At 39.5% G+C, this 23,959-nt stretch overlaps 2 protein-coding genes across 3 annotated transcripts in view; one reads left to right on the top strand and one right to left on the bottom strand.

Moving 5' to 3' along the window:
* Positions 1–194, bottom strand: part of DCP1B (decapping mRNA 1B) — a 44,212-nt gene extending 44,018 nt beyond the window's left edge. The window contains exon 1 of the mRNA XM_074162088.1: positions 7–194. Within this exon, the coding sequence (XP_074018189.1) occupies positions 7–165 (159 nt within the window). The 5' untranslated portion in view covers positions 166–194. The remainder of the gene's footprint in view (positions 1–6) is intronic.
* The window catches only part of CACNA1C (calcium voltage-gated channel subunit alpha1 C), a 495,176-nt gene that overhangs the window by 13,305 nt on the left and 457,912 nt on the right, over positions 1–23,959 (top strand). The window lies entirely within an intron of this gene.

The raw sequence follows: 23,959 nt of genomic DNA, 5'->3' as shown, positions 1-23,959 counted from the left end.
ACGTACCCACTCGTTGGAGCGGTGCCCGAAGGTGTAGAGCGCCACCTGGCTGGCCACGTCCACGATGCTGCTGATGTAGGGGTCGTGCTGCTGCAGCGCCGCCAGGCTGATGTCCAGCCCCTTGCCCAGCAGGGCGGCCCCAGCCCCGGCCACCGCCGCCGCCATTTTACCTCTCCACAACAAACACAGTAGTTCCTAGTAGACACAACTAATCCAGCGCCGAGAGGAAGGGGGGCGGCTCCCCCCCGCCCAGCCGGAGCGAGAGTGGGCGGGGGAGTCGGCGCCCAGCCGCCGCAATCGAGCGCCGAGCGCTGCCGGCTCAGGATTGTTGCCGTTGGCTACGGGGCAAGCTGAGGGGTGGCCTGGCGGGGCCCGCCCCAGCGGCGGGGAGACGGGAAGGGCCGGCCGACGTCCCCGCGCCGCCTCCGGCAGCCGGCCGGCACTGCGGGTTGGTTTTCCCTCGGTGCTGGCACCCTTCATTTTCAGGCCTCTCCTTGTCACTGGGGAGGCCGCAGGGTGGCTTCCTTTCCAGAATAGCAGCTGCGCGGGCGAGGAACAACATGGTTCCCGCGGCTGCAGGCCTGAGAGAACCGGCCAAACTCGGCGGGACATGCCGCCACGGCACGGGCACTTGCTGTGCAGCGCAGGGAGTCCTGTGCCCTCGCCACATGCTATTAAGCAAAGCAGGAGAAGTATACATGGCCTCAGGAGAGCAGGGAGGCAAGGTGGAGCTGAAGCCAAGTAGTCTCGGCCTTACGTATGCACGGGAGCATTCAGGCGCGGTGGTGTGCCAGCAGACAGAACACGGATGTGAGACTATGCAAAGTTTATCATGTGTGTCTGTAAGCACCTGTATCTGCAGGGACGTGTGGTGCTTCCTGTGTGCTCACACTGATGCAATTCACGCACGGCGCTTGAGCGGGAAGAGAAGTTGGTTCAGATCGATGAATATACACAGTGTGTATTTGCTAGCATACGCTCAGACTTCCGCGTAGAATTTAAGGGAAAAAGAACACAAGTGCAAACTAAGCCATCATACAACCCTTATATGTATATATATATATATATATTATATAGAGGTACATGTGACAAGCAGCTGAAACATAAACAAGCATACTATGATATGGAGATATACAAACAGCAGAGGAACAGATGGAGAAGACCATGAATTTAGTTACCATATCTTCCTGTCAGACAGATTTATTTATTATTAATCTACTGATAACAACAGTTTGCAGCAAATACATGAGCTGTATGTGGCATGCAGATAAACTCAATACATACTTACGTTTAAAAGATTTGCCTAACCATCCAGCCTGAACCCTCTGCAAGAGCATATTTTTTTTACTTCATCACTTCAGACCAACGTAGCAATTTTGGAAGGAGTTACCACCTTTTGTATGTGGAAGCAGTAGGAAGCAAAAATGTCCTTCCAGCGAATGGGATACCCTGGAAGAACTAAAGGCAAAGGTAGTGGATGCTATCTTGTTGGTTTGCAATATCCCTGACACAACATTTTTAAAAGGGCGGTAGCTGGACATAAGGGATGAAGACTGCCATTTTGTTTTCTTCCCTCCTTTTCACTCTAGGCCAGATGGACGCTATGGGATAGAGGGAGAAGTAGTATCTGCTCCAGGAGCAACTGGGCAAGCCCAGGTGAAAAAGCTTCCATAGTGTGAAGTGGGGACAGGTGAGAACCGAGAGACAGCAATCTGGGAATTCCTAGTGTTAAATGTAGGTGACAGTGAGTCTCTTGGGTGTCGTTAGGAATGGGCATGCTCTCAGACAAGACAGAGAGACTGTTCTTTGGGACTCAAGAGAGAATATGTAAGTTTTGTTGTAGCCCAGAAGGCCACTAAAAATTGCATTACTAAGAACAAGGACTTACAGCTTGCTCTGCAAGCGTATAGTGGGAGAGGAAACCTCTGTACATACCCTTTTATTATAATCCATCTCATTTTTAGTTCCTCTTTTTCTAACACCACCTTGTTTCAGTTGGGGCTGTAATGAAACACAGCTTTAGAGTTTAGAAGTTTTAAAGTGTTTTTGGTATACTCATGGTAGGAAAATGGCCCTAAGCAGTTATATTGCAAAGCTCTGGCTGACTTACAGATCCTGTAACAGCAAGGAAGATACATGGGTTCATGGTGGACAAGGGAAACTGCTGTCCTTGGCCTGGAAATGACCAGAATGGCAAAAAAAGAAAAAGTAGTAAGTAGGAAATGTAAGTCACATTGCTCAAACAGCGAACAGATGCACAATCATTTCTTTTTCTTGATTGGATAGTCCTCAATTCCCAGTTTCCAGGCTCACCTAACTACATTCCTCCTCATGTGCTGGAGTTTCTCACTACCATCTCACCTCCAATTCTTTGGCAATTCTTCTGCTTACAAAAAAGTTGTAACTTGTCACCAAAGCATGGAAGTGTCAAACTCTTGGAGTCCCGCTCCTGGAATTTCCCTTTCCAGATGCCTTTGCTCCCTCCAACAATAATACTTACAAAAAAATATGCTCAGCTTTTTTTTTTTTTTTTCCTGATGGTGGTGGGGAGGATGTATTGCAAAGTCATGTAAGGAAGAATGTGTTATAGAAACTGTATTTCAAAGGCTATTCATTTGAACTGAAAATAGTTACTCTTAACTCTTACAGGCTAGGAGAAAGCAGTATAGAGAATTTTGAAGATGTATTGCAGCCCTGTTCCAACTGAAAAAAAATATTTGAAGCACAAATAAGATGTCTTTCAGCTTTTACAACTTACCTTATTTCTGTTGTTGCCCCTTTTGTCAGGCCAAGTAGTAGCCAATACTTGCAGCCTTGCACATCTGTTATGTTAGAGAGACCAACTGACCAGCTCAAGCGTGTCTCTTGCGCCCTTCTCTTGACATAGGAAGATTGTAGAGTGCCCTGTTTCCTTGAGCTCCATGGAAGAAAACCCAATTCTGAAGTTAAATATCTTGAAGTAGGCTTGTCAAAAATTTTGCCTGTCTATTTTTGGTGCCCAGTTTGTGGATGCTTCTTTAGATCTACCTCCCTCCTGGAATACTGAAAGCCTTTCTAACATAGCTGGGCAGACAGCTCCCTAGCCTTGTGTTTTGTGTTAGCGAACCTGTCAAGCTTCTGATCAGGCCTTTTTATATTTTCTGTTGCACTGAGAGGTAGCTTCTGCTGGTTCCAGCTGTTTTGCTATATAAGTGGGATGTAATTGCTCCTTCCATTTAGCCTGAAGTAAAGGTACTTAATAAAGCCATTAGTTCTGCCCTGCTTTATGGGATCACTTGATAGTAGACTAAAAATTTTCCAATGAAACAAGATCTTGTTAAGAAGAGAAACACTGAATTCTCACTGCATCTAAAAAGTTAATGACGTTTTAGCAAAAATGTCACAGCTTAAAAAGGTTGATTCCTGAAACTGCAGTTATTTGCTTACAGTCGGTAATCCAGTAGTCCATAATAACTATCAAATAGAGTTAGAATGATTTTGCTGTAATTTGTTTATGAAACAAAGTAATTTTCTAGCTTTCAAAATGTCATAATTTCATGAAGTATATAATTAGAATGTCACATTTTTGTCTTCCACCCACCTGGATACTATTCTGTTAAAAAAACCCCACCTATGCTTTTGACACAGTATGAAAGGGATTTTGTGTAGGTAATATCCAGGCTGATTTAAGGCAAAATCCACACAGTATGATGTTCTTAAGGTCTCTGTTAATAATAAACATTAAGATGGTTAGGCCAAACCTTTTTCTCAAGGATTGTTCAAACAGATATTAAGCCTTTGTTTCAAATTCAAGAATCTATGGCACTTGTAAAGGCTAAGCCGTGCTTCCTACAGCAAATGTTTGGCACTGAGGATATGATTTTATGTGAATATATTTGATGGCACTGCTGGGTGTATGAAACCCCTGTCCCAGGTCCCAGCCATTGAGTCCTGCCATTCTGGCACCTTGGTACCGTACTGACACAGGTACGTATGTGGCCACAGTGGGAACCAGTCAGACTGGGGAAATGAACTGATGGAAAAACAAGTGTTCATACTGCTGCTGAGATGACAGCCTTGTCTGACTGCTTTCCTACCTGTTCACATTCAGTCCTTTTTCTGAGCAGCATTTTTTTTTAATAAACAGCAGGAATCACTTGAGAAAACGTAGTATTGAGAACCTCATTTGCCTCACTTTCTCATCTCCAGCCTCTTTGGAGTTCTTATTGCATGGTAGTTGCCTTTTCCTTTTTATTCCTTGCCCAAGGCTGCCAGAATTTTCTTCTCTCACTGGTGGCACCACTGACTCCCCTGCTAGCAGAAAGGGTGCTGGGGCAGTATTAATAAGCTTCTGTTACTCCATCCAGGGCCGCTTAAATATCTTTCCATGGTGCTTTCCAGCATGTTGGCTTCCTGGGGAACAGTGAGTTGCTCTTGTGGAGCCAGGATGATCCCACAAGGCTTGGTTACCCACTCCACATATTGCTGGGGATGTGCTCACAACCTTGCAGTATGGTACTTCTCACCACTTGGGAACCAGTGCCCCTGTGGTTTGTGCTGGAAGCTAGCTGCATCCCTTCCCAGACACTGTTGAAATGTACGGTCTTTTCAACCCACATTTATTACAGGCTCTCAGTAGCTAGATTTAGAGTGCTTTCCTCATGCTCAAAAGTTGAAATTATTGGTTGTACTGTTGGACCACTTCTTAACTCCAGTCCTAATGGTTAAAGCAATTTTAGTCTTTTTGTTAGTAATTTATTACTTGCTAAAGGTTCCTTAATGAGTATAGGATCAGATTGTATAGTTTCATCTGGTGCTGTTATTAAAAAAATATCTCTCTACCCTAAAACTAAATCTGGTTTTTTTCATTCCAATTCAAAACAACTCTCCCCCCCTCCCGCCCCCAAATAAACCCCGGTGCATTAACTTATTAGCATGCACGTGTGTGTCTGTAATGTTGCTCCCTGGTGAAGTTTATGAGACCGTTTTCAGATTTTCTGCAAATGTTAGTCCACACAAGAATGGGGTAGTATTCTTTGGCATTGTTGGTTTTGAAATTCTGATATTACACATACTGTGTATGAAATAATTAATATAATTTACTATGATTTTCAGTTGAAGGTTGGGTTTTTTCTGCATGTAAGAGACTGGATTTTTACAAAAGACTGTTTCTTTCTTTGACTTACATGTTATTAAGTGATTCTGTTAGTAAGTAACTCTACACTTTTTTTTTGCTTTACATTTATTTGCAAGATACTGAGCTTTACCCCTTTTATAGGCCCAGCTTCTGACAGTGGCCTAGCTGGGGGAGAGCTAAAGGAAAGTTTCCTATTATCATTAATTGAACTACAGTTTTTTCTTTCTAACTTCCTATGTAGATATTCTTCTTCTGGAGTGAAGAATTTTTGATTTAGCTTTAATCACTTTTCAGAAGGCATAGTCTGAGGTGGAAAAGTACTTTAATACCAGGAAAAGACTATTACAGGAGGAGGAAGGGAGGGGCTTTACCAATATAATTGCATTGATTTATAGTGTTTTATAGCAAAAAAAAAAAAAAAAATCTTTCTTGTGTACATTTAATCGGTAAAAAAATCTGATTTTTGTCAGTGTTAGATTTTAAATGTTTTAAGGGACTACAGGATTTCAGTGTCTTATCTTTCAGTAGAGCAGAAATGAGAAAATGATAAACTGAAGAAAGATTTTTGTGTGTGAAATATTTGTTTCCAGTTATTCTAGATACAATAAAAGGTGTTACCTTTGTCATAAACTTTGCCTGATTTTTATAACTATACAATTGTGGGCACGATTCTGTCAGATCTCTTAATCAAATTCCAGATTACATCTTCCAGTCTCTCCCTAATGCTGATAATGTTCTGAACATACATTGTTGATTTTCCTGCTATGACAAAGAAAAAATACTTTCAAAACTTGTTGGCTTTTTTCACCTTCTTGGTTTATTTAATATAGAAAAAATCAAATGTCGCAAAAATCACTGACTTTCTGCAGTAATTTTTCTCATAAGGTTTAACTTTACAAGTTTCTTTACTGTCACCCCCATACTACTTTAATTGCAGTTTAAAAAAATTAACACTGGATTTTATTATGAGAAGGCAACCATTTTGCTCCAGATTTGAGTTCTTCAGTAATTTTGTTGCTGCTATTGTTGATAGCCATTACCTTATTGCTATCCTGATAAACTGCCATAAACTGTTTTTGTCCATCAGCTACATTCTTTACACAGTTGATTGACTAGACAAACCACCAAAACACTGATGAGGATAGGGCATTCCTGCTATTTCCTGTAGGTTAATAAGATATAATAGTAATTATATCTTACCTGAGATAATACATTTCCAGCCACATCTTTCTGGTAATCACCATTTAATTTGGCAGAATCAAACACCTGTAGCTCTAAAAGAACTATTTCCAACTAGTTACAGAGAAGGTGGCTTCATTTAATTAATTCCTAATAGGAAAGGTTCTATTAGATAATTACATTAAGTCAGACCTCATTTTTACACCTCACCTGGCATAGGATCTATTTCCATATTAAGGAAATGGAATCATCACCAAGATGTGCTAGTGTTGCTGTTGCAAAGAAGCTGGAAGCAAGGCTGGTGGAGTATGTGGGCTGAGTGTGGTCAGGGGGTTGGGATAGGGTGTGCAGGAAGTTGTGCCTGTGGTGTCAGAGTATCTTTTTATGAAAATGAGTTCTGTACATTCAAATCAGCTTTTTTTTCTTTTTTTTTTTTTTTTTTTGAGTTTATCGATGAAGTAAGGACAAGCTTTGAATAACTGTTATATCTATAGCTGTTATGGTGTTAGTCTATGAAAAGAATTTGCATTATTGCCTTCTCAGCTGACAGAAGTATCTTTTTAGGTTTTGTTAGGTTTTTTTTTTTTGGTTTCTGTGTTGGTAGGTTTGTGGTTTTTTTAATGAAGAATGTTGGTGTTTATTAAAGACTGATAAAGTATTTCATAGCTTTCTACATAGCAAGAATGAATGAAGTTAGAGTGTTGTAACAATACTGAATTCTGGAGAGCTACAACAGATAAATGATAGAAGGACAGATCCTTAAAATTAAAATAAGCAAGCAAGAAACCCAAGTGGGGTTTCAGCCTCAAATGCTCCCCCATCTTTTTGTATTTTTGATAGCTGCCCATGAAAATTACTGGGGAAATTCTTGTGATGCTAATGGCTGTTCCATATCTGCTCCTGCAAGTGGTAAGAGCTTGTGAAGGTTCTCACAAATGTATCTTCTGTAGTTAAAGTTAGGCTTAAAAGCTATTGTACGTGTCTTTCAATGTGAGATTACCTAATTTATAATAGTATGGTCTTTCCATTTTGGTATAACGATCATTTTTGATGATCATTTTGGGTCATCGTTTTTGTTTGTTACTGGCTTTATTTGGTTAGCAAGTATCAATGAGATATTTGTTTACTAAGTAGACTGCCTTTCAAACTGAAGATTGACTTTTTTTATTTTGTCATGCTGCATGTTGCAATAGGGATCCACAATCACCTCTATGCCTTAAATTCAATTGTTTACTTCTTCCTGAAATTTATTAATGCTTCATTTTTATTTTGTTCCTTCATTTTGATTATTATTTGTGTTGCTCTAGGTTTTGTGGCTATGGGAAGAAAAGCTTGGGTAGAAAAAGGGGCTCAGATTTGTGTAACTGCACCAGAAGATAAAATTTGATAACATTTGAAGTGTTGCCCTTGGAAACAATGAATGCAGTCTATCCCTGTTTTTTACGAGGGATGGATTTGGGCAAAGGCACCTTCCAGCAGACGACCAATAGAAGATTTAAGCACTTTGAATGAGATTTTGAAGTGGAAACTAAAGGTATTAGCACCACAAACCTCCAGTGGGTATTTGAGTCTGGGTTTATTACACTTGTGAATTTGTTTCCCCCAGTGAATTTTGAGAGCTGTGAAGGCGTTTGACAGTCCCTCTCCTACAATCCGATTTTTGTCATTTCCTGGTGATGCTGTGCTATGTCTTCTGTCAGATTAAATTTACAGGCATATTACCTTGTTTGACAGAAACATGAACTACATGGATTTTTCAAAGAAACTTCCGGAAACAGTATGGCTGAGGCTTCTTTCTTCCTCTTGTTTTTCCTGCTTTTTTTCCCCCAAATACGTTAATTTAATTATCATCCTAAATTAATCTTATAAGGACATTTTTGTTGGGTTCTTCTATTATTTAGTCTTGTCTTGACTTACTATTCAGCTTTATAGAAAGATCTTTCTGAAACAGTTTTATGTGGCTTCTGAGGGAATTCAGTTACTAACAGATCAGATAATACAATGTGTTTCATGGTGCTCTCAGAATTTATATATATTGCTAAGATCCTTGTGAGCCTTCTCATCTCTAGGTTGAACAGTCCCAGCTCTCTCAGCCTTTTCTCATTGGAGAGATGCCTCAGATCCTGAATCATCTTTGTGGCCCTTTGCTGGACTCTCTCCAGTACATCCATATCTCTCTTGTACTGAGGAGTCTAGAATTGGACCCAGTACTCCAGATGTGGCCTCCCCAGTGCTGAGCAGAGGGGAAGGATCACCAAACTTGACCTGCTGGCAACGCTTTGCCTAATGCAGCTCAGGCTACCGTTTGCCTTCTCTGCAGTGAGGGCACATTGCTAGGTCATGTTCAACTTTATGTCTACCAGGATCCCCAGGTCCTTTTCTGCCAAGCTGCTGTCCAGCTGGGTGGCCCCCAGCACATACTGGTGAATGGGGTTGTTCCTCCCCAGGTGCAGGACTTTGCATTTCCCTTCATGAGGTTCCTGTTGACCTATTTCTTCAACTTGTCGAGGTTGCTCTGATGGCAGTGTGACTCTGGTGTATCAGCCACTCCTCCTAGTTTGTCATTTGCAAACTTGCTGAGGATCCACTCTGTTAAACAGGACTGTAACATCTTAAACAACTCCGTTAGTCCTTATTCTAATCAATATGATTTCCCCCCCTTTTCGATGCAAGAGCCAGCATGTTTGGTTTCATCTCTGAATCAAAAAGAAAAAGATGCATGGGGAGAAAATGCATGAGACAACTCGGTAGCTTGGATTATGAAGGAGAGGTAAGGATTGGAAGAGAACTAGTGATAGTGTTGTGTTATTGTGATATAATACATGAGCATACAGATTGGGGAAGCAGGATGCATGTGGAGTCACAGGTGATGAGATGAGGGGACAGAAGAACCAGGAAGAATGGGGTGGAATACAGGAGGCAGAGCTGAGGTTGGACAAGGCTTGCCATGTGGAGTGGAAGGCAGGATTAGTACAGGGCAAAACTGAAGGAGGCTTGCAGCTAGAATGAGACACCTGCTAGAAATAAAAGGAAATGGAAAGGACATAGTTGTGTAGGTCTTGGAGCAGAAAAATTCAGGTAGATTTTTATAACTGGAAGGAGTGTCAAGAGGAGTGTTTTGAGGCTTTAATGGAATGAAATGCTGAGCACAAGGATGGGTAAACTGTGTGCTGTCATTACTGGAAACTGCCCTTATGCCACAACCATTTTTTAGGTCACTTAAATTGCTGCTTGTGACATGACCCAGTTGGAAGTGTCTGCTGTTACGGAACAGAACGTATGGAGAGTCTCTCCTCATGCAACGCTGAGCAATTAGGAACCAGATACAGCATCACATAAAATTTTCTGTCTCTTTGTCTCCGAGTGGTTTCTGAGAGATACAGAACAAGAGGCATTTTCTCTGCCTGCTTAAGGAAGAAAGGGACATAGACTCAACAGTTGTAGGAGAAGTTGGTTGACCATCAAGACAAATGTTGTAATGACTGAGGAAGCACTTTTGAAAGGATGAAGCCTGCTAGAAAGCATCTGTTTTCTCTACTACTTGGCAACAGTTGCCATAAGATGCAAAAGTCTCCTGTACAGTTCCAACGGAGATGATACAGTCTAACACTTTCAAATGTCTTAGTATCATTAATTCTGACTGATAAGTAGCAGTTAGATTTTATCCTAAAAGTAACTGTATGTCAATAGAGATTGCTGCTTGAAATGTTTAGGATATAGAGGGAGGAATAGGCATAAGGTACTATTTTTAACATTCTCTCTTGGATATTGCTGTTTGCACAAATTATATAAACCAAGCTGTTTTGTCTGAGCTTTCAGTAATATATGTATGTATGTTTGTATACAAAAAACCCCAACCAACCAAAAAAAAAACCAACAACCAACGAGCCTAGAAGGGGAGAGGAGCTCACTTGCCACTAAAATTTTCAAGCAATAAGTTGGATTTCCTCTAGCATTTGGTTATCTGCATTAATTCCATTGATGATGACTCCATTTGCATTCAGTGTAAGTGAATAAGATGGCTTGGCTTATGGGTTTTTCCTTTCACATGGCAAATCCATCTTGCTATGCTAGGAGAGAATTATAACCATGTGAAGCTTGTAGTTTTATTGATTCTCAGGTGTCGTACATTACTGAGGAATATGATCTTTGTTCTGTGAATGCGAATACTGTACTTAAACTGCTACAGTAACAGAAAAATAGATCCCGAATTTGCCTTTTCCATAACAGTGACTCTGAACAGATCTTTGATTTAAAGCAAAAGTAGTAGCAATAGGATTGGAGATTCCACAGCATTTCTGGGCAACCTGTTCCAGTGTTTTACCACCCTCACAATGAAAATTATTTTCCTTATGTCTACTCAGAATTTCCTCCTTTGTGATTTGTCAGAGGTACATAGTGAAAGGACAAGAGGCAGCAGACAAGAGGCTGGCACCAGCTTCTCTGTACCCTCCCCTTGAAAACCTGAAGACAGCAACAAGGTCTACCTTAGTCATCTCTTCTTCAGGCTTAACGAGCCCAGATCTCTAAGCCTGTCCCATATGTCATGTGCTTCAGCCCCTTCATTTTCTTAGAGGCTTCCTCCAGTGTGTCAATGTCTTGTACTGGGTAGCCCAAAACTAGACTTGGTACTCCAGTTGTGGTTTCACAAGATGACTTCCCTGTGACCTGCTGGCAACATTCTTGCTGATTAGGTCCAGGATGTGGTTGGCCTTCTTCACAGCCAGGACGTTCTACTTGCTAATGTTCAGCTTATTGTCTACCAGGACACCTGGTCCTTTTCTGCAAAGCTGCTTCCCAGACTTTACTGGAGCATGGGATTATTTCATCCCAGGAGCAGGATTTTGCACGTACCATTGTTGAACTTCACGTGGTTCCTGTCAGTCCATTTCTCCAATCTGCTGAAGTCCCTCTGGATAGCAGCTTTGGATTCCAGCATATTGACCTCTCCCCCTATTTGGTATCATCCACAAGCTAGCTGAGAGTGTACTCCCTCTGATAATTGTGATTTGTTAATAAAGGTGTTACACAGTATTGCCCCCAATTTCAATACCTGAGGGCCACCAATAGGACTTTACATTGCTGATCACAAACCTTTGAACATGCCAGTCCAGGCAAATTTTCACCCTTCTTACTTATCCAGTCCACATCTCTATAATGGCTACAAAATATTATGGGAGACTGTCAATGGCCTTGCTAAAGTCAAGGTAAGTGACACACATTACTCTCCCCCTGTCCACAGAGCCAGTCATCTTGCCATAAAAGGTAGTCAGGTTGCTCTGGCATGGTTTGCCTTTGGTAAGTCCAGTCTGGCTGTTCCTTTTTGTCCTATATGTGCTTGAATATGTCTTCTGGGATGGCTTACATAATCTTCCCAGGAACTGAAGTTGGGTTGACTGCCCTGTAGTTCCCTGTGTTCTCCACTTTGGACATGGATGGGACTTTTGTTTTTCCAGTCACCAGAAACCTCCCCTGATAGTCATGACCTTTCAAAAATGAGTGTGACCTTACAGTGACATTGGCCATCTCTCTCCACACCTTCAGATATAGCTCATGTTATTCCAAGGATATATGTATGTCCAACTGGCTTAAGTGCTCCACTCTGACAGTCTGCCACTGGGCTGAGAGACCTGGAAGGCCTAAAGACAAACCTTACTAGGAATTACAAACCCCAAACAGAACATGAGGCAAAACTGTCACTGAGTACCTGAGCCTTACCTGTGTCCTTTGTGACTAGTTTCCTGCCAGACTGAGCTGTGGGTTCACATTCTTCTCAGCCTTCCCTTTGCTGCCAGTGTGCTTACAGAAGCCCTTCTTGCCTTTCATATCTCTTACTTATTTCCAGCTTCCTCTGAAATCTGCCTTTCCTGACTCTGTCCCTGCATTCTTGGGCCATGTCTGTGTATTCCTCCTGGGTGCCCTGTTGCTGCTTCCACCTTCTTAATGCTTCCTTTTTTGCATTTGAGCCCAGATAGGAATTCCCTGTTCATCCATGCTAGCTTTCCACCATGCTTGCTTCAGTACTGCCTACCAGAATGATCTGATCCTGTGCACTGAAAAGGGGGTCCATGAGGACTAGTAAGCTGTCCTGGGCCACTTTGCCCTGCAGGGCAGTCTTCTGTGGGATCCCACTCAGAACATTACTAAGAAAGCTGAAATATATCCTAAATTCCAGAACTAAGATTCCAGTATTTCCCTTGCTCACTTCTTTCAGGATGTTGAACTACAGAATATCATGTTTGCTGCAGCTAGGCTGCCCTTGCCCTTCACATTGCCCACCTCTTCATCCTTTTTCATGAGTCACAGGTTGAATGCCCCTCCTAGTCATCTCATTGATAATCTACATCAAGAAATTGTCATCAACATATTAACATGACTGTTCATGACAAGGATTTGATTTCATGAAATGTCTAGTTCAAAATTACAGACTAAAAAAGTTTGAATAAGTTTCCAAAACTACTGGGTAATTATCTAGACAGAACCGTTTAAAGTTCTCCCACTCCTTATATTAATAGGAGCCGCAGTATTCCCATGCTGACTATGAGGGGAAAAATCAATATCAGCAAATGTACATTCATATTGATTTATCTTCCCTTTTGGTTTTCTAATTTAGTAAAGGCTACTAATGCAACATTACATAAAGATTCTCAGGAGAGTAAAAGGCTAATAAGATCAGGTATCACTGTTTGTTCTGTGAAAGTGAACTGACTTTACTGTACATAGTCAACTGTTGAGTTGCCCAGCATAGGAAGGCCAGCGTGTACTTTTGAGCCATGTATCAGAGGGCATTATTCCAGGGAAGTGGACTAAAAGGAGCCATCAACATGACTTTTTGGGATCCAGGCACAATATGCTGTTAGGATATGTGCGTTGGAGAGAAGTCCAAGGAACCAAATACTAAGAATTTTTTTCCACATAGTATTCCAAGAAACATTGTACGTGTATTTGAATGGCCTATTATACGTGGCTGTTCAGAGTAGTTAGTAAACTTTGTCAAACTAGTTTAGAAAAGAGTTTTCTGGCCATGTGCAAATTCTTATGCAAATGATTGATTTTTAAGATATTATTTCATGTGTTGCATGAGGAAAAAGAAGCAAACTGATCATTTGCATAATGCCTTTCACTTACTCATCCTAAATGAAGTAAAAGGAAGCAAACGGTGGGGGGAAGTGTTTTTATTATTTGAAACCTGAACTTTATGACTGTCCAGAACACTGGAAAATTGTCAACTATACACATACAAGGTATAAACTTAGAGATGAAATTAGGACATGATATAGTGCAAACTATTACATGTGTGAAAGGATATAAAGCTTTGGAAACAAAACTGATTAGTTTCATGGTGTACACTTAACACACCCATATCTATCTTGTAACACTTTCTTACACTGAATATTAAATCTCAAGATATTTAACCTTGTAATTGAAATATACTCCTTGTTATGTTAAAAACATGAAAGTGCAACAAGTTATAAAAGGGGAACCTCATTATCTGTATTATTACTGTACATCATCTATAGGCACAGATTCATGATTGTGAAAAGCAGGAAATACTTCCATAGTTGAGGTTTTTCCCCTTTTTGAGGCTAGGACATTCATGAAGGTACTGTCAAAAAGTAGGACAGCACCTTACCAGTAAATAAAACTGAATAATTTGATCATTAAAGGCCCGGGCTCATAGAGGTATTTAGTGTCCCAGACGAACAGCTGATAACCTGCAGCTGCAGGATGATTGTAACAGTTGAGCTTTGTCTCCTACACACCAAATTCCCAATTTTTCAGCTTTTAATTAATTGGGCCATCAACACATTCTGTCAGAGATGCAAATGCAAGAACAGTCTTTGTCCCGCTATATTTGATGGAAAATTCATTTTCATTAGTCACTTTCATTGAACCATCAACAAGCTCTTGCTTATGAAGAAGGATTACACTTTGGTCTGGAGTACAAAATCACAAGATGGCTATCTATCTCCAAATGGCCATGACATAGTTTAAAAACTACTGTGTTCAGACTGTTCTGGGGCCCCCAACATAAGAGGGATGTGGACCTCTTGGAGCGAGTCCAGAGGAGGGCCACAAAGATGATCAGAGGGCTGGAGCACCTCTCCTATGAAGACAGGCTGAAAGAGTTGGGGTTGTTCAGCCTGGAGAAGAGAAGGCTCTGGGGAGACCTTATATCAGCCTTCCAGTACCTAAAGGGGGCCTGCAGGAAAGATAGGGAGGGGCTCTTTATCAGAGAGTGGAGTGACAGGATGAGGGGTAATGGTTTTAACTGAAAGAGGGTAGATTTAGATTAGATATTTGGAAGAAATTCTTTACTGTGAGGGTGGTGAAGCACTGGAACAGGTTGCCCAGGGAAGTTGTGGATACCCCATCCCTGGAGGTGTTCAAGGCCAGGCTGGATGGGGCTTTGAGCAACCTGGTCTAGTGGGAGGTGTCCCTGCCCATGGCAGGGGGTTTGGAACTCAATGATCTTTAAGGTCCCTTTCAACTCTTAAACATTCTATGATTCTATGCTCTTTCCCTGTTGTCCATCAGCAAAGACTGTGACTCCTGCCTGGAGCTACAGTAACACTAGTTTTGTTCAGTGTAGATATGCCTTTTTTCTAGGGGCAGAGATTTTACTGTAACTATGACCTCTTTACTCAGTCATTTTGTTCCAAAAGTAGAGAAGATATATCAATATCACAGATGTAAGATATTCCAGTGGTCCTGTCAGAAAGTAGTACTTGAACATAACTTAAATATTATAAGACATAATGCCATGGAAACAGAATTACAAGGTTACTCAGCCATGCTTAATTATTGTTTCTTTCACAGTCTTTTGGATATAATTTTCTTGTTATGCATCTCCTGAAACACACTTTCACCCACCCCCAAATTTAAATATATATGGTATTACTGCACAGTTTATTTAAACAGTTGAAACATATCCTTTCATAGCCCTTATTTTGCCATTTGAAAAACAGGAGTAACTCATAACAAGTGTAGGTGATCATACTGTTATGTCAGTCCTGGAGAGAAAAAAGAGACTACACTTGCAGAACACGTGGAAGCTGTTCTCTCTGAGCACGGGAATGCTGGAGGTCCACGCGTGGTGTTCTAGTCTAGCTTCTGAAGTCAGTGACTCTTGTGGTCTGGGATGTTCCTGGGCCTGTAGCTTGTTCTTTTTCTATACTGAGCACATGGAAGCCACAATTCTTTTATGGAGCTTTAATTTGACAAGATTCAAGTCATGTACATGACAGAAGGCCTTGAAATCTGGGCAATTTTTCTTGTCAGATTACAAGTCCTAGCTCTGAAGCATTTATTACCCATTTTCACTGGGAATTCCTAGTATATGAATTTTTGATTATTGTAGGAAAAAGCACTTCTTAACTTTGTCTTAGAAATGACTGATATTTTTTTTCCAGAAACTTGCAGAATAAATTCAACCTGCAACCTGTGAAATTTAATTCCAAATGGTTAAAACTTTACTATCAAAAACTGAAAAGAATGTCTTGTGATAGTGTTGTTTTGGACTTACATTGTGTAAAAGAGGGTTATTTTAAAATTAAAATCAAATGACAGGGTGCCATTTAGTAACACCATAGTTCATGTGTACTAATATGGATTTTCAGTTCTTTCGTTACAAGACCTCAAATAACTTCACAAATATTGTCTCAGTGAGGTGGAGAAATACTATATTAATCTTATTTTTAAGTAAAAATGGAGGGTAAGAGGCTGCAATTGGTCAATACGAATGAAGAGGCAAGATACCTTTGAGGTTAGAGATGAAGTAATTTTCCAAGTTCTTCCTGTTAAACTCTGAAACTGCAGCTCTTCTTTCTGAAAGGATCTTTAGGAGAAACTTACTAGTTCTATCTTTCTTTAGGATCTGCTACATTATCTGCTGAAGTCAATGTGACTGGTTGACTTCAGTAAGTTTTGAATTAGATCTCCTAATGTTGCTTGCACAGTCAGAAAATCTTGTTTAGTGACAAGAATCTATAATTATTTTTTTTACCCCCATGTTTCTTTGTAGGTAATACTCTGCGTGCCCTGCCCAGCTGCCCGGTCAGCGAATTAACAAGTATTTTAGATATTTACTTCTGCCATTTTGGCCTGGTTAGTGGAAAACCATGAACACTTCTGGCATCTTCTTGTCTAGAAATGCACTTGTCAACACACAGACTAACTTGGAAATAATTATGAATAGCTCCTAATAGGACTCCTTTAGTGCCCTTCCTTTAAATAAAGAGTCCATTGACTGCAAATTAAATGGATGCTATCAAACAAAAATTTGCCAGGAGAAAATCTTTAATGTATTTTAGTCATAGGCCTGCATCTTTTAGAAATAATTTTTAAAAGTCAACACTGATACTGTTTGTTTATCTTCTGCTTTTCATTCTTATCATGATGACCAGCATCATTCTTCATTTGTAATTACTTCCACCTTTTATTTCTTATGCATGGCTTGGTAGTTCTTTATCTCATGTAGTTTGGTGAAGTTATTAACCTCTTTACAACCAAGGATTTGTCCATATTAATGAAATACCTCTGAAGAGACCTAATACATCATCTGTCTGGACAGTTTTCTGCTAGTGATAAAATAATGAGAAATTTTTTTCAAAAATATTTCCAATATTCAGAAAATTTACCAGTAGAAATATTGCCGGTACTGCATGTAAATGATGCAGTTTTCCTAACTGAGATGTCAGTGAATTATTAGGGTCTGTGGCGACACTACTTTTCCCAAATCTCCTCAGGCTTCTTCAGAGGTTTTTAGGATATATGTTACTTTCCCGAAAAATGTATTTTCTGGTGATTAGTTTTCTAATCTGAGGAAGGAAGGCCTACTTGCATGTAACTTTTCCCCTGTCACTGTTTATCCAAATGCCTGGATGGATATATGAAACGGATAAGTCTAAATTCAATCTTGGAGAGTAAAATGAAGTGGTGGATGGTTGGGAAAAGCAATGTGAAGAAATTGCAATTCACACTGCATCCTGTCATGAGGAAATCTACCTGAAGATTAAAAGGGTTTGCAGCTTTGTGTTCTCCTAGATCTTTCATTACTTCCAAAAATCTATAAAACTTTTACTGCAAATCAGATCATTTGTACCTGAGGTTAGCAGGAAGAATGCACGTCCTCATGTGAAATTTAGGCTTAGTTATAGAAAGGCATGTGCATGCCATGATCAGGTTTCATTCTTGTACCTGTGTCTCCCTGGTGCTGTCTTTCCCTGTGAAACTTGGTGACCAGAATCTTTGGGGAGAGGAACACAGAGCATAGAGGAGAGAGAGAGATCGATTTGATTCGTAGTGTTACAAGAGGCTAATTTTTTATTTTTTATTTTTTTTTCTGGGGGGGATATACCTAGGCAGAGATACAACTAGAAGTTAGCAACGAGATGTCAAGTGTTTCCTTCCATTTCTGCAAGTTTCATTAATAAATTACCCTGTACTTACAAATCTACTCCCTCCCACCCCCAGCTGGGAACACACTAGCTTCCACGGTGCCTCACAGATGGAGGGGAAAGACAGGGAGATTTCAGTACCAACATCCTTACTAACTCTATGTGGTGGCTGGGAAGTAAAGGGTGGAGGACATGACAGTTTGGCTAAGTCAAGATATGTCTTGAAACCAATATTAAGGAAGAAATCGCCTGTCTTTCTTTTGGTACTTTAAATGTGATCTGAATCCAGAAAGCTAAAAAGGGATAAGAATGAAAAACTAAGAAGAAAGTATGCAGAAGATGCGATGCATTATGATACCTTAAATAGTGCCAAGTACTGAGGAAACAAAAAGAAAGTATGTTACACGTTCTTTTTTCCTTCAACTTTTTTTTGGGGGGGGGGAGGGAAAGAGGGCCAGCTGGTACAACTCTTTTATTCAAATACAGCGTATTTTAAGATATACTTTGGCTTATCCTTTGGAACTTGAACAGTTTAAATGTGTTTAGAAAGCTACTGGATAAGAGAAAGTATCTGTAATAACAAAGGTCTTGAGTAATTCAGAGGTCATTAATCTTTCTCTGATTAACAGTTGTTGTCACTTGGGTATTAAATAAGACCACACTGTCTTCCTCAATGTTTTGTTATTATGAGAGTAAATGATTCAGGAGCACCTTTATGTACTACTTTTAGCAACTTCCATGTGTTGGCCCTTCATAGGATTACATTTTGCTCAGTGAGTTCATGATTACCTGGTAGTTTTTCCCCCACCTTATAACTCACAACTCGGTTCACTTGGTGGGTGTTCCTTTCAGAGCTGAAGATAGTTTACTTAGAGGAGAGTGCAGAGTGCTTTTTACTTTGTCAGATATTCTTTGACACAGATAGCTGCAGGTAAGTGGTATCCACAGTCCCTCCTGGAATCACTTCTTACATTCAGAAGAAATAAGGTGATAGAAAACATCTTTGTTCTCACCCTGCTGTATGTATGCTTTTAGGTGGGAGACGATAATTCAATTGGTGATGCATTTGTGATGTGCGGTGTAGTTTTTCAGGTCCAGTTCTGGCAGATGTGCAAACCTTAACAGTTCAAATGCAGTCTTTTACTTTTGCCTATGATAAGCTGAATTTGGCTCTGGCATTAGTTCTAATTTTTTAAAGTTACAAAACAACTTTTTTGCCTTTTTTCTTTTTAACCCTATACAAAGGACAGGGCTGCTAGTGTTGCAAAATAATTGAGTCAGAGCCTGCTGCTGATCATCAAAAGATGATTAGTTTCTTGTGTTTATGTGTGTTCTGAAGTGAATTCAACCAATCTATTGTGTGTGTTTTGTGTTCCTAGGGATGCACTATTTTTATGTGGAACTTGCAAAAGCAGACACAGTTCACTGATGTTTATTAGTGACCTTGTCTTGTCCTCTGAATTATGGACAGTCTGCTTTGAACATGGGGAAATGCTACTAGCAGTCATTATGTGGATGTTCTTTTTTTGTAGTTGTTTAACCTCTCCAAGGCCCTGCTGTAGTTCTAGATGTAAAAAAAAGAGAAACTGAATTATGAGTGTTTAAAGCTGAAATATTTATAGAAGCAGCTTTTTATTTAAAAATAGCATTTGTGCCTGAGAAGATCAGATGTACCACTTCAGTATGAAAAACAAAACCAGATTTTAGTTGATATTATTAATAGAAATTGTATGAAATTTGATAATGTAATTTAGCTGAAAATATTTTCTTCCAGTCTAGGTTTTGGAGTGGTTTTGTGTTACTAAATGTTATAAAGAAAAAAAAAGATTTTGTATTTTTTAGAGGTTGCAAGGACAAATTGTTGAATTATTGTTTATTAAAGACGGAAATATACTGAGTATCAGAACATACACCATAGAAATGAGACCTTTCAAATTAAAGCAGAGGCAAGTGATATTAGAAAACTAATTTTACTTACTATGGGAAGACGGGATTCCCATCTATCAGCAACAAAGTGCTATAAATTAATATGAAATTATTGGTCTAGAACAGATTAAAATTAAAAACTGGATTATTTAGGATCAAAAGTTTCCTTAATTGCCTGTGAGAAGCTTACACAGATTTTCAAAATCCATCCTTATTAAAAATGAAAGGCAACAATACGTGGAATCCTGAAGTCACTATTGATTTGAAGTCACTATTTGGGTTGATTAACATTTTACTTGCATGAGTGTACTACAGGGTGTGGCCCAATTGATATTAAGGTGGTGGCAATCATTAGTGCTCCAGTATCAAAAGTATATCCAAATTTGGGACATTTGGAAATGCTTCCTGATTTTGAGAAATCATATATTAGTGGGATTGGAAGAGTAAAAAAAGTATCCTGTGTTTTTATTTTAAGGCTCAGGCAAAGAATGTAACATACTGTGGTATTTTTCAGCTCAATTAAAGAAACTCTTCCACTTTCTTTGTAAAATGCTACACTGTGTTAGCGAGTAAAATAAATAACCGTCATGAGTTAGTGCTTTGACTTTTCAAATACTATTCTAGAGCACACTTGGCGGGGTATGAGAGGGTGTGGGGGGGAAGTGCCCTTGGAACAACAATCCACAATTCCAAATCAAAAAGGTAAATTTGAATGTGTTTTGAAGAGCAGTTTTGCTCCACATTCTTCAATATTTGAAAACATCCCCAGTACTGTGGCAACTCTCTCAAATAAAAATTTGAAGAGAAAAAGTCTGCCTAAAACTTTGGGTACCAACCCTGGAAACCAAAGCCTGTCTGAAGAAATAAATTCTTGCTTCATGTTTCCTTGGAATGACTTGCACCCTTCTCCCCCAAAAAAGCGTGAAGCAGCACTCTTGATTAGTCAAGAGAAGGCAGCATGCAACCATTAATATTAACTGTATCACATCACACCATCTGGCTCCACCAGCTTGGAAATGATGGCCGTATTCTTTAGTCACGGCTGACAGGAAACAGCAAATTAATTGGAAGTACAATTGTGATTTACCTTTTACCCCTTACTCTTGCATCCCCATGGTCTACCATTCATTTTGCCTTTGAAAGACAAATACTTCTAACTGTATTGGTTTATCTATTAAGGAGAGAATATTTGTTGTATACTAGAGCACTGAGTATATAAAGAAAAACAAAAGCAGGCGGAAGGTGGTGTAGAACTTAAGTTTTCTTTTAAAAAACACAGAAACTTTTTTTTTTTTTAACTACAGAGATGAAGCAATATACTCTTCTGTATGCTTTTCTGTGAGGGTCCATTTGACATTTACTCTGAGGTATTTATGGACAGAGAAAGGAATGTTAGCATGTGAGAATACTGCTAGGCAGCCACCTGCTCTTATTATTATTTCCTGAGACATAATTGACCGCATACCCTTGCTTTATTTGAAAATACATTTGATCTTACCTCCATAAGTACGGTTTTGCTACAAGCAAAGTTTCCAAGATCCTTGCAATTTAATCTGGTTGAATCTGAGCATAAAGAACAAGATCTTATTTGATGTCTTCATAGATGCTCCAAAGATTAATTAGCCCATGCTTTGCAATGCTTTAAAGAGTTAAAAATGCTATGTAAGCATTATAATTTGGTTCTTCACTCTAGAGTAGCCCAGCTTTTAATTGCTCTGCTTGCCATATTACCGGGAATTGAACTCTTGCAAAATAAGCAAAATCAGTCATAGTTATTAATCGAACGAGATTTCAAGTAGAATTCAGGGTGACACCAGATGTAGTAAAGCTAATGAGCAGATTGCATTCTTCTCCTGGAATAGGTACTGAGCCGACAAAACTACATGCTTTGGGTTTCACTGTGCTGCGTCGTCTGCTACCTTTCTGTAACTCTAAATACATCTCAACATTAAATACAGCTCAACGATTTATGGTCAGTATAGATCTCACTGAACCTTTGAGTAAAGTTTAGAAGACCAAGCTAATTTCCTGTTCTTATAATTATATTCTGACAACATCCTTACAATAGCTAAATAATTTCACATGGCATTTTTCTCAAAGTTATAGTGGTGTCTCAAAGTATGGTGTGATGCTAATTCAAAATGAAGCTTTAACTCAAATGTCAATTCTATCTTTGTGACTAGTAAAATTATTTTTAAACAATTTGTGTGCTCTGAAGTTTTTCGGATGCAAGACACTCTGAATATCATCAGTGACTGTATTTGATGCTGCTGCAGACTATCGGAGCGTCATCTCAAGGACTGAGAAACATAGAACATGGGGAGTCACGAGCATGTTCTTAACTAGTGCCAGAACATCAGCTCAAGCTGATTGCTCCTTTGTGTCACTCTTAGGGCAAGAGCGTGATTCATCACTTCCATTTTGCTGAATACTGAAGTGCAGATTATCTTTATGGGTTAGATTTTACTTCCATTGAAGACTAAATGACATCGTGATCTCATTTGTAATAATGTAAGTTGGGAGTAATTTGGTAAAACTGATTGACCTACATCAGTATAATTCTTGTATGAGATCTTGTCAGATTCAACAGCTTCACTGGAAATAGGTGTGGTCTTAGCAAATACATATATTTAGTTCCCCTGAAAAGTATGTGGATTTCCAATGCACTGGTGAGCATGTCTGGATTCTGATTGTTATTCACCAGTAGAATACTTGTAAAATCAATTCACTGAACACGTTTAAGCCATGTGCTCTTCCTGTGTGAAAGTTCAGGCATGATGTAGCTTTCAATGAATGATTAGACTTGACCATGAGCCCGCTTCCATTTTGAAAATAATACCATCTGCCATTCTTTCATAGTGTGCTTGTTCCTCTATCTTTGTAACTCTTGATGACTACATTGTTTTGATATGCTAGGCCAGTTAAGCTGCAAAAATCTAGTTTAAAAATAGCTCTATGATTTTAAAATGATTTTTTAAAACTGGAGGAGCACAGAAGAAAAAAATGTTTATATATGGTTATAAATCTATTTCTGTAGTTTTATTTCTGGTAAGCTGAAGCTATCTGATACACTAGAGTAGCACAAAAAGGAAGACTTGTATAAGTATAGATACGGAGTCATTTCAGGCTGTGGACAGGATGATCAGGATGACAGGGTCACTGAAACAAGCAGGATTTGTTTTGGGTTTTTTTCTGTGTTTGTGTTTTCTCTGTAACATTCTTCTATCAACCTATTTTATTTTGAGAACAGAATTTCTTTTTTAGTTTCCTCCTTCTTCAATTAATTGATGTCTCTCATGTCTAGACATCAGTTAGGCTGTAAAACAGCGGTACAGTAATGTACAGCTAAATACAGATATTCAAAATGTGAAATCTGTCAGTCCATCCCCTGGGCACAAGTCTATGCCTGTTCATGTTAGAACAACGGCCACATGTCTTATTAAATCAGGTACTCTTTGTGCAGCCCATGTACTGTGGATTTGCTCTGCTATATACTGCATAAGCTCCACTGTTGTGCTTGTGCTGATAAGAGTTCCTTCCTCAGGCTGCAGTGAAAACCAGCAGCTCCTGTTGTGCGTGGTAGCAATTGCCATAAACACTATAGACTTGAATGGAAGAGAAAAGGAATCAGCGGGTTGTAATAGTCCTATATTATTTAAATATTCATTTTCTACATTCTCAAACTCTACCAATCTGGAACTTGCAGACTACATGTTACCTTTGGGATTGACAGGCAGCACTGACCAGTAGAAAGCTTCGAATGTCGATACCTCCATTTTCCTGCCTTCCTCCAAAGTTCAAGCTGTGTTTCTTCAGGAGATGGCAGCAGATGATACAGTAATTGTAAAAGTCAGAGACTCTCCTACGAGACTGAAGAGGAAAAAAAATTAAAATCCTTATTTCTGTCCAACAGTTACTCAGTTAAATAACAGAATGATCAAGCCTTTTGCATTATGATGATACAGATGGTACTGAGTAAGATTTTGAGCTTTTTGTGTCCCTTTGACGCAAGAGAAGTACCCTCCAGACTAAAGGAGAATGGTAAAGTACAGCTGAAAGTGAACTAACAGTTTTGTTTCATTTGTTCTTGTTTCATAATTGCAGTATATCAATAGACATTTTATACTGATTACAGTAAAAGAAATACCTGTGAAGTGTTGTAAAAATTTTGACATTTTTACCCCTTTCAGTCTTGGAAACAAACCAGCCTATGTTGGAAGGGACCTCAGGAGGTCACCTACTCCAGCCTCCTGCTTGAAACAGGGACCGGGTTGCTTAGGGTTTTGTCCAGTTGACTTTGAAAATCTCCAAAGGCATCGTTTTCTCAGATGCCCTTCTG

This window comes from Numenius arquata, chromosome 2, assembly GCF_964106895.1.
Source record: "Numenius arquata chromosome 2, bNumArq3.hap1.1, whole genome shotgun sequence".
Lineage (NCBI taxonomy): Eukaryota > Metazoa > Chordata > Aves > Charadriiformes > Scolopacidae > Numenius > Numenius arquata.
Note: the sequence above shows the minus strand (reverse complement) of the source record. Positions and strands in the feature narration are given on the sequence as shown.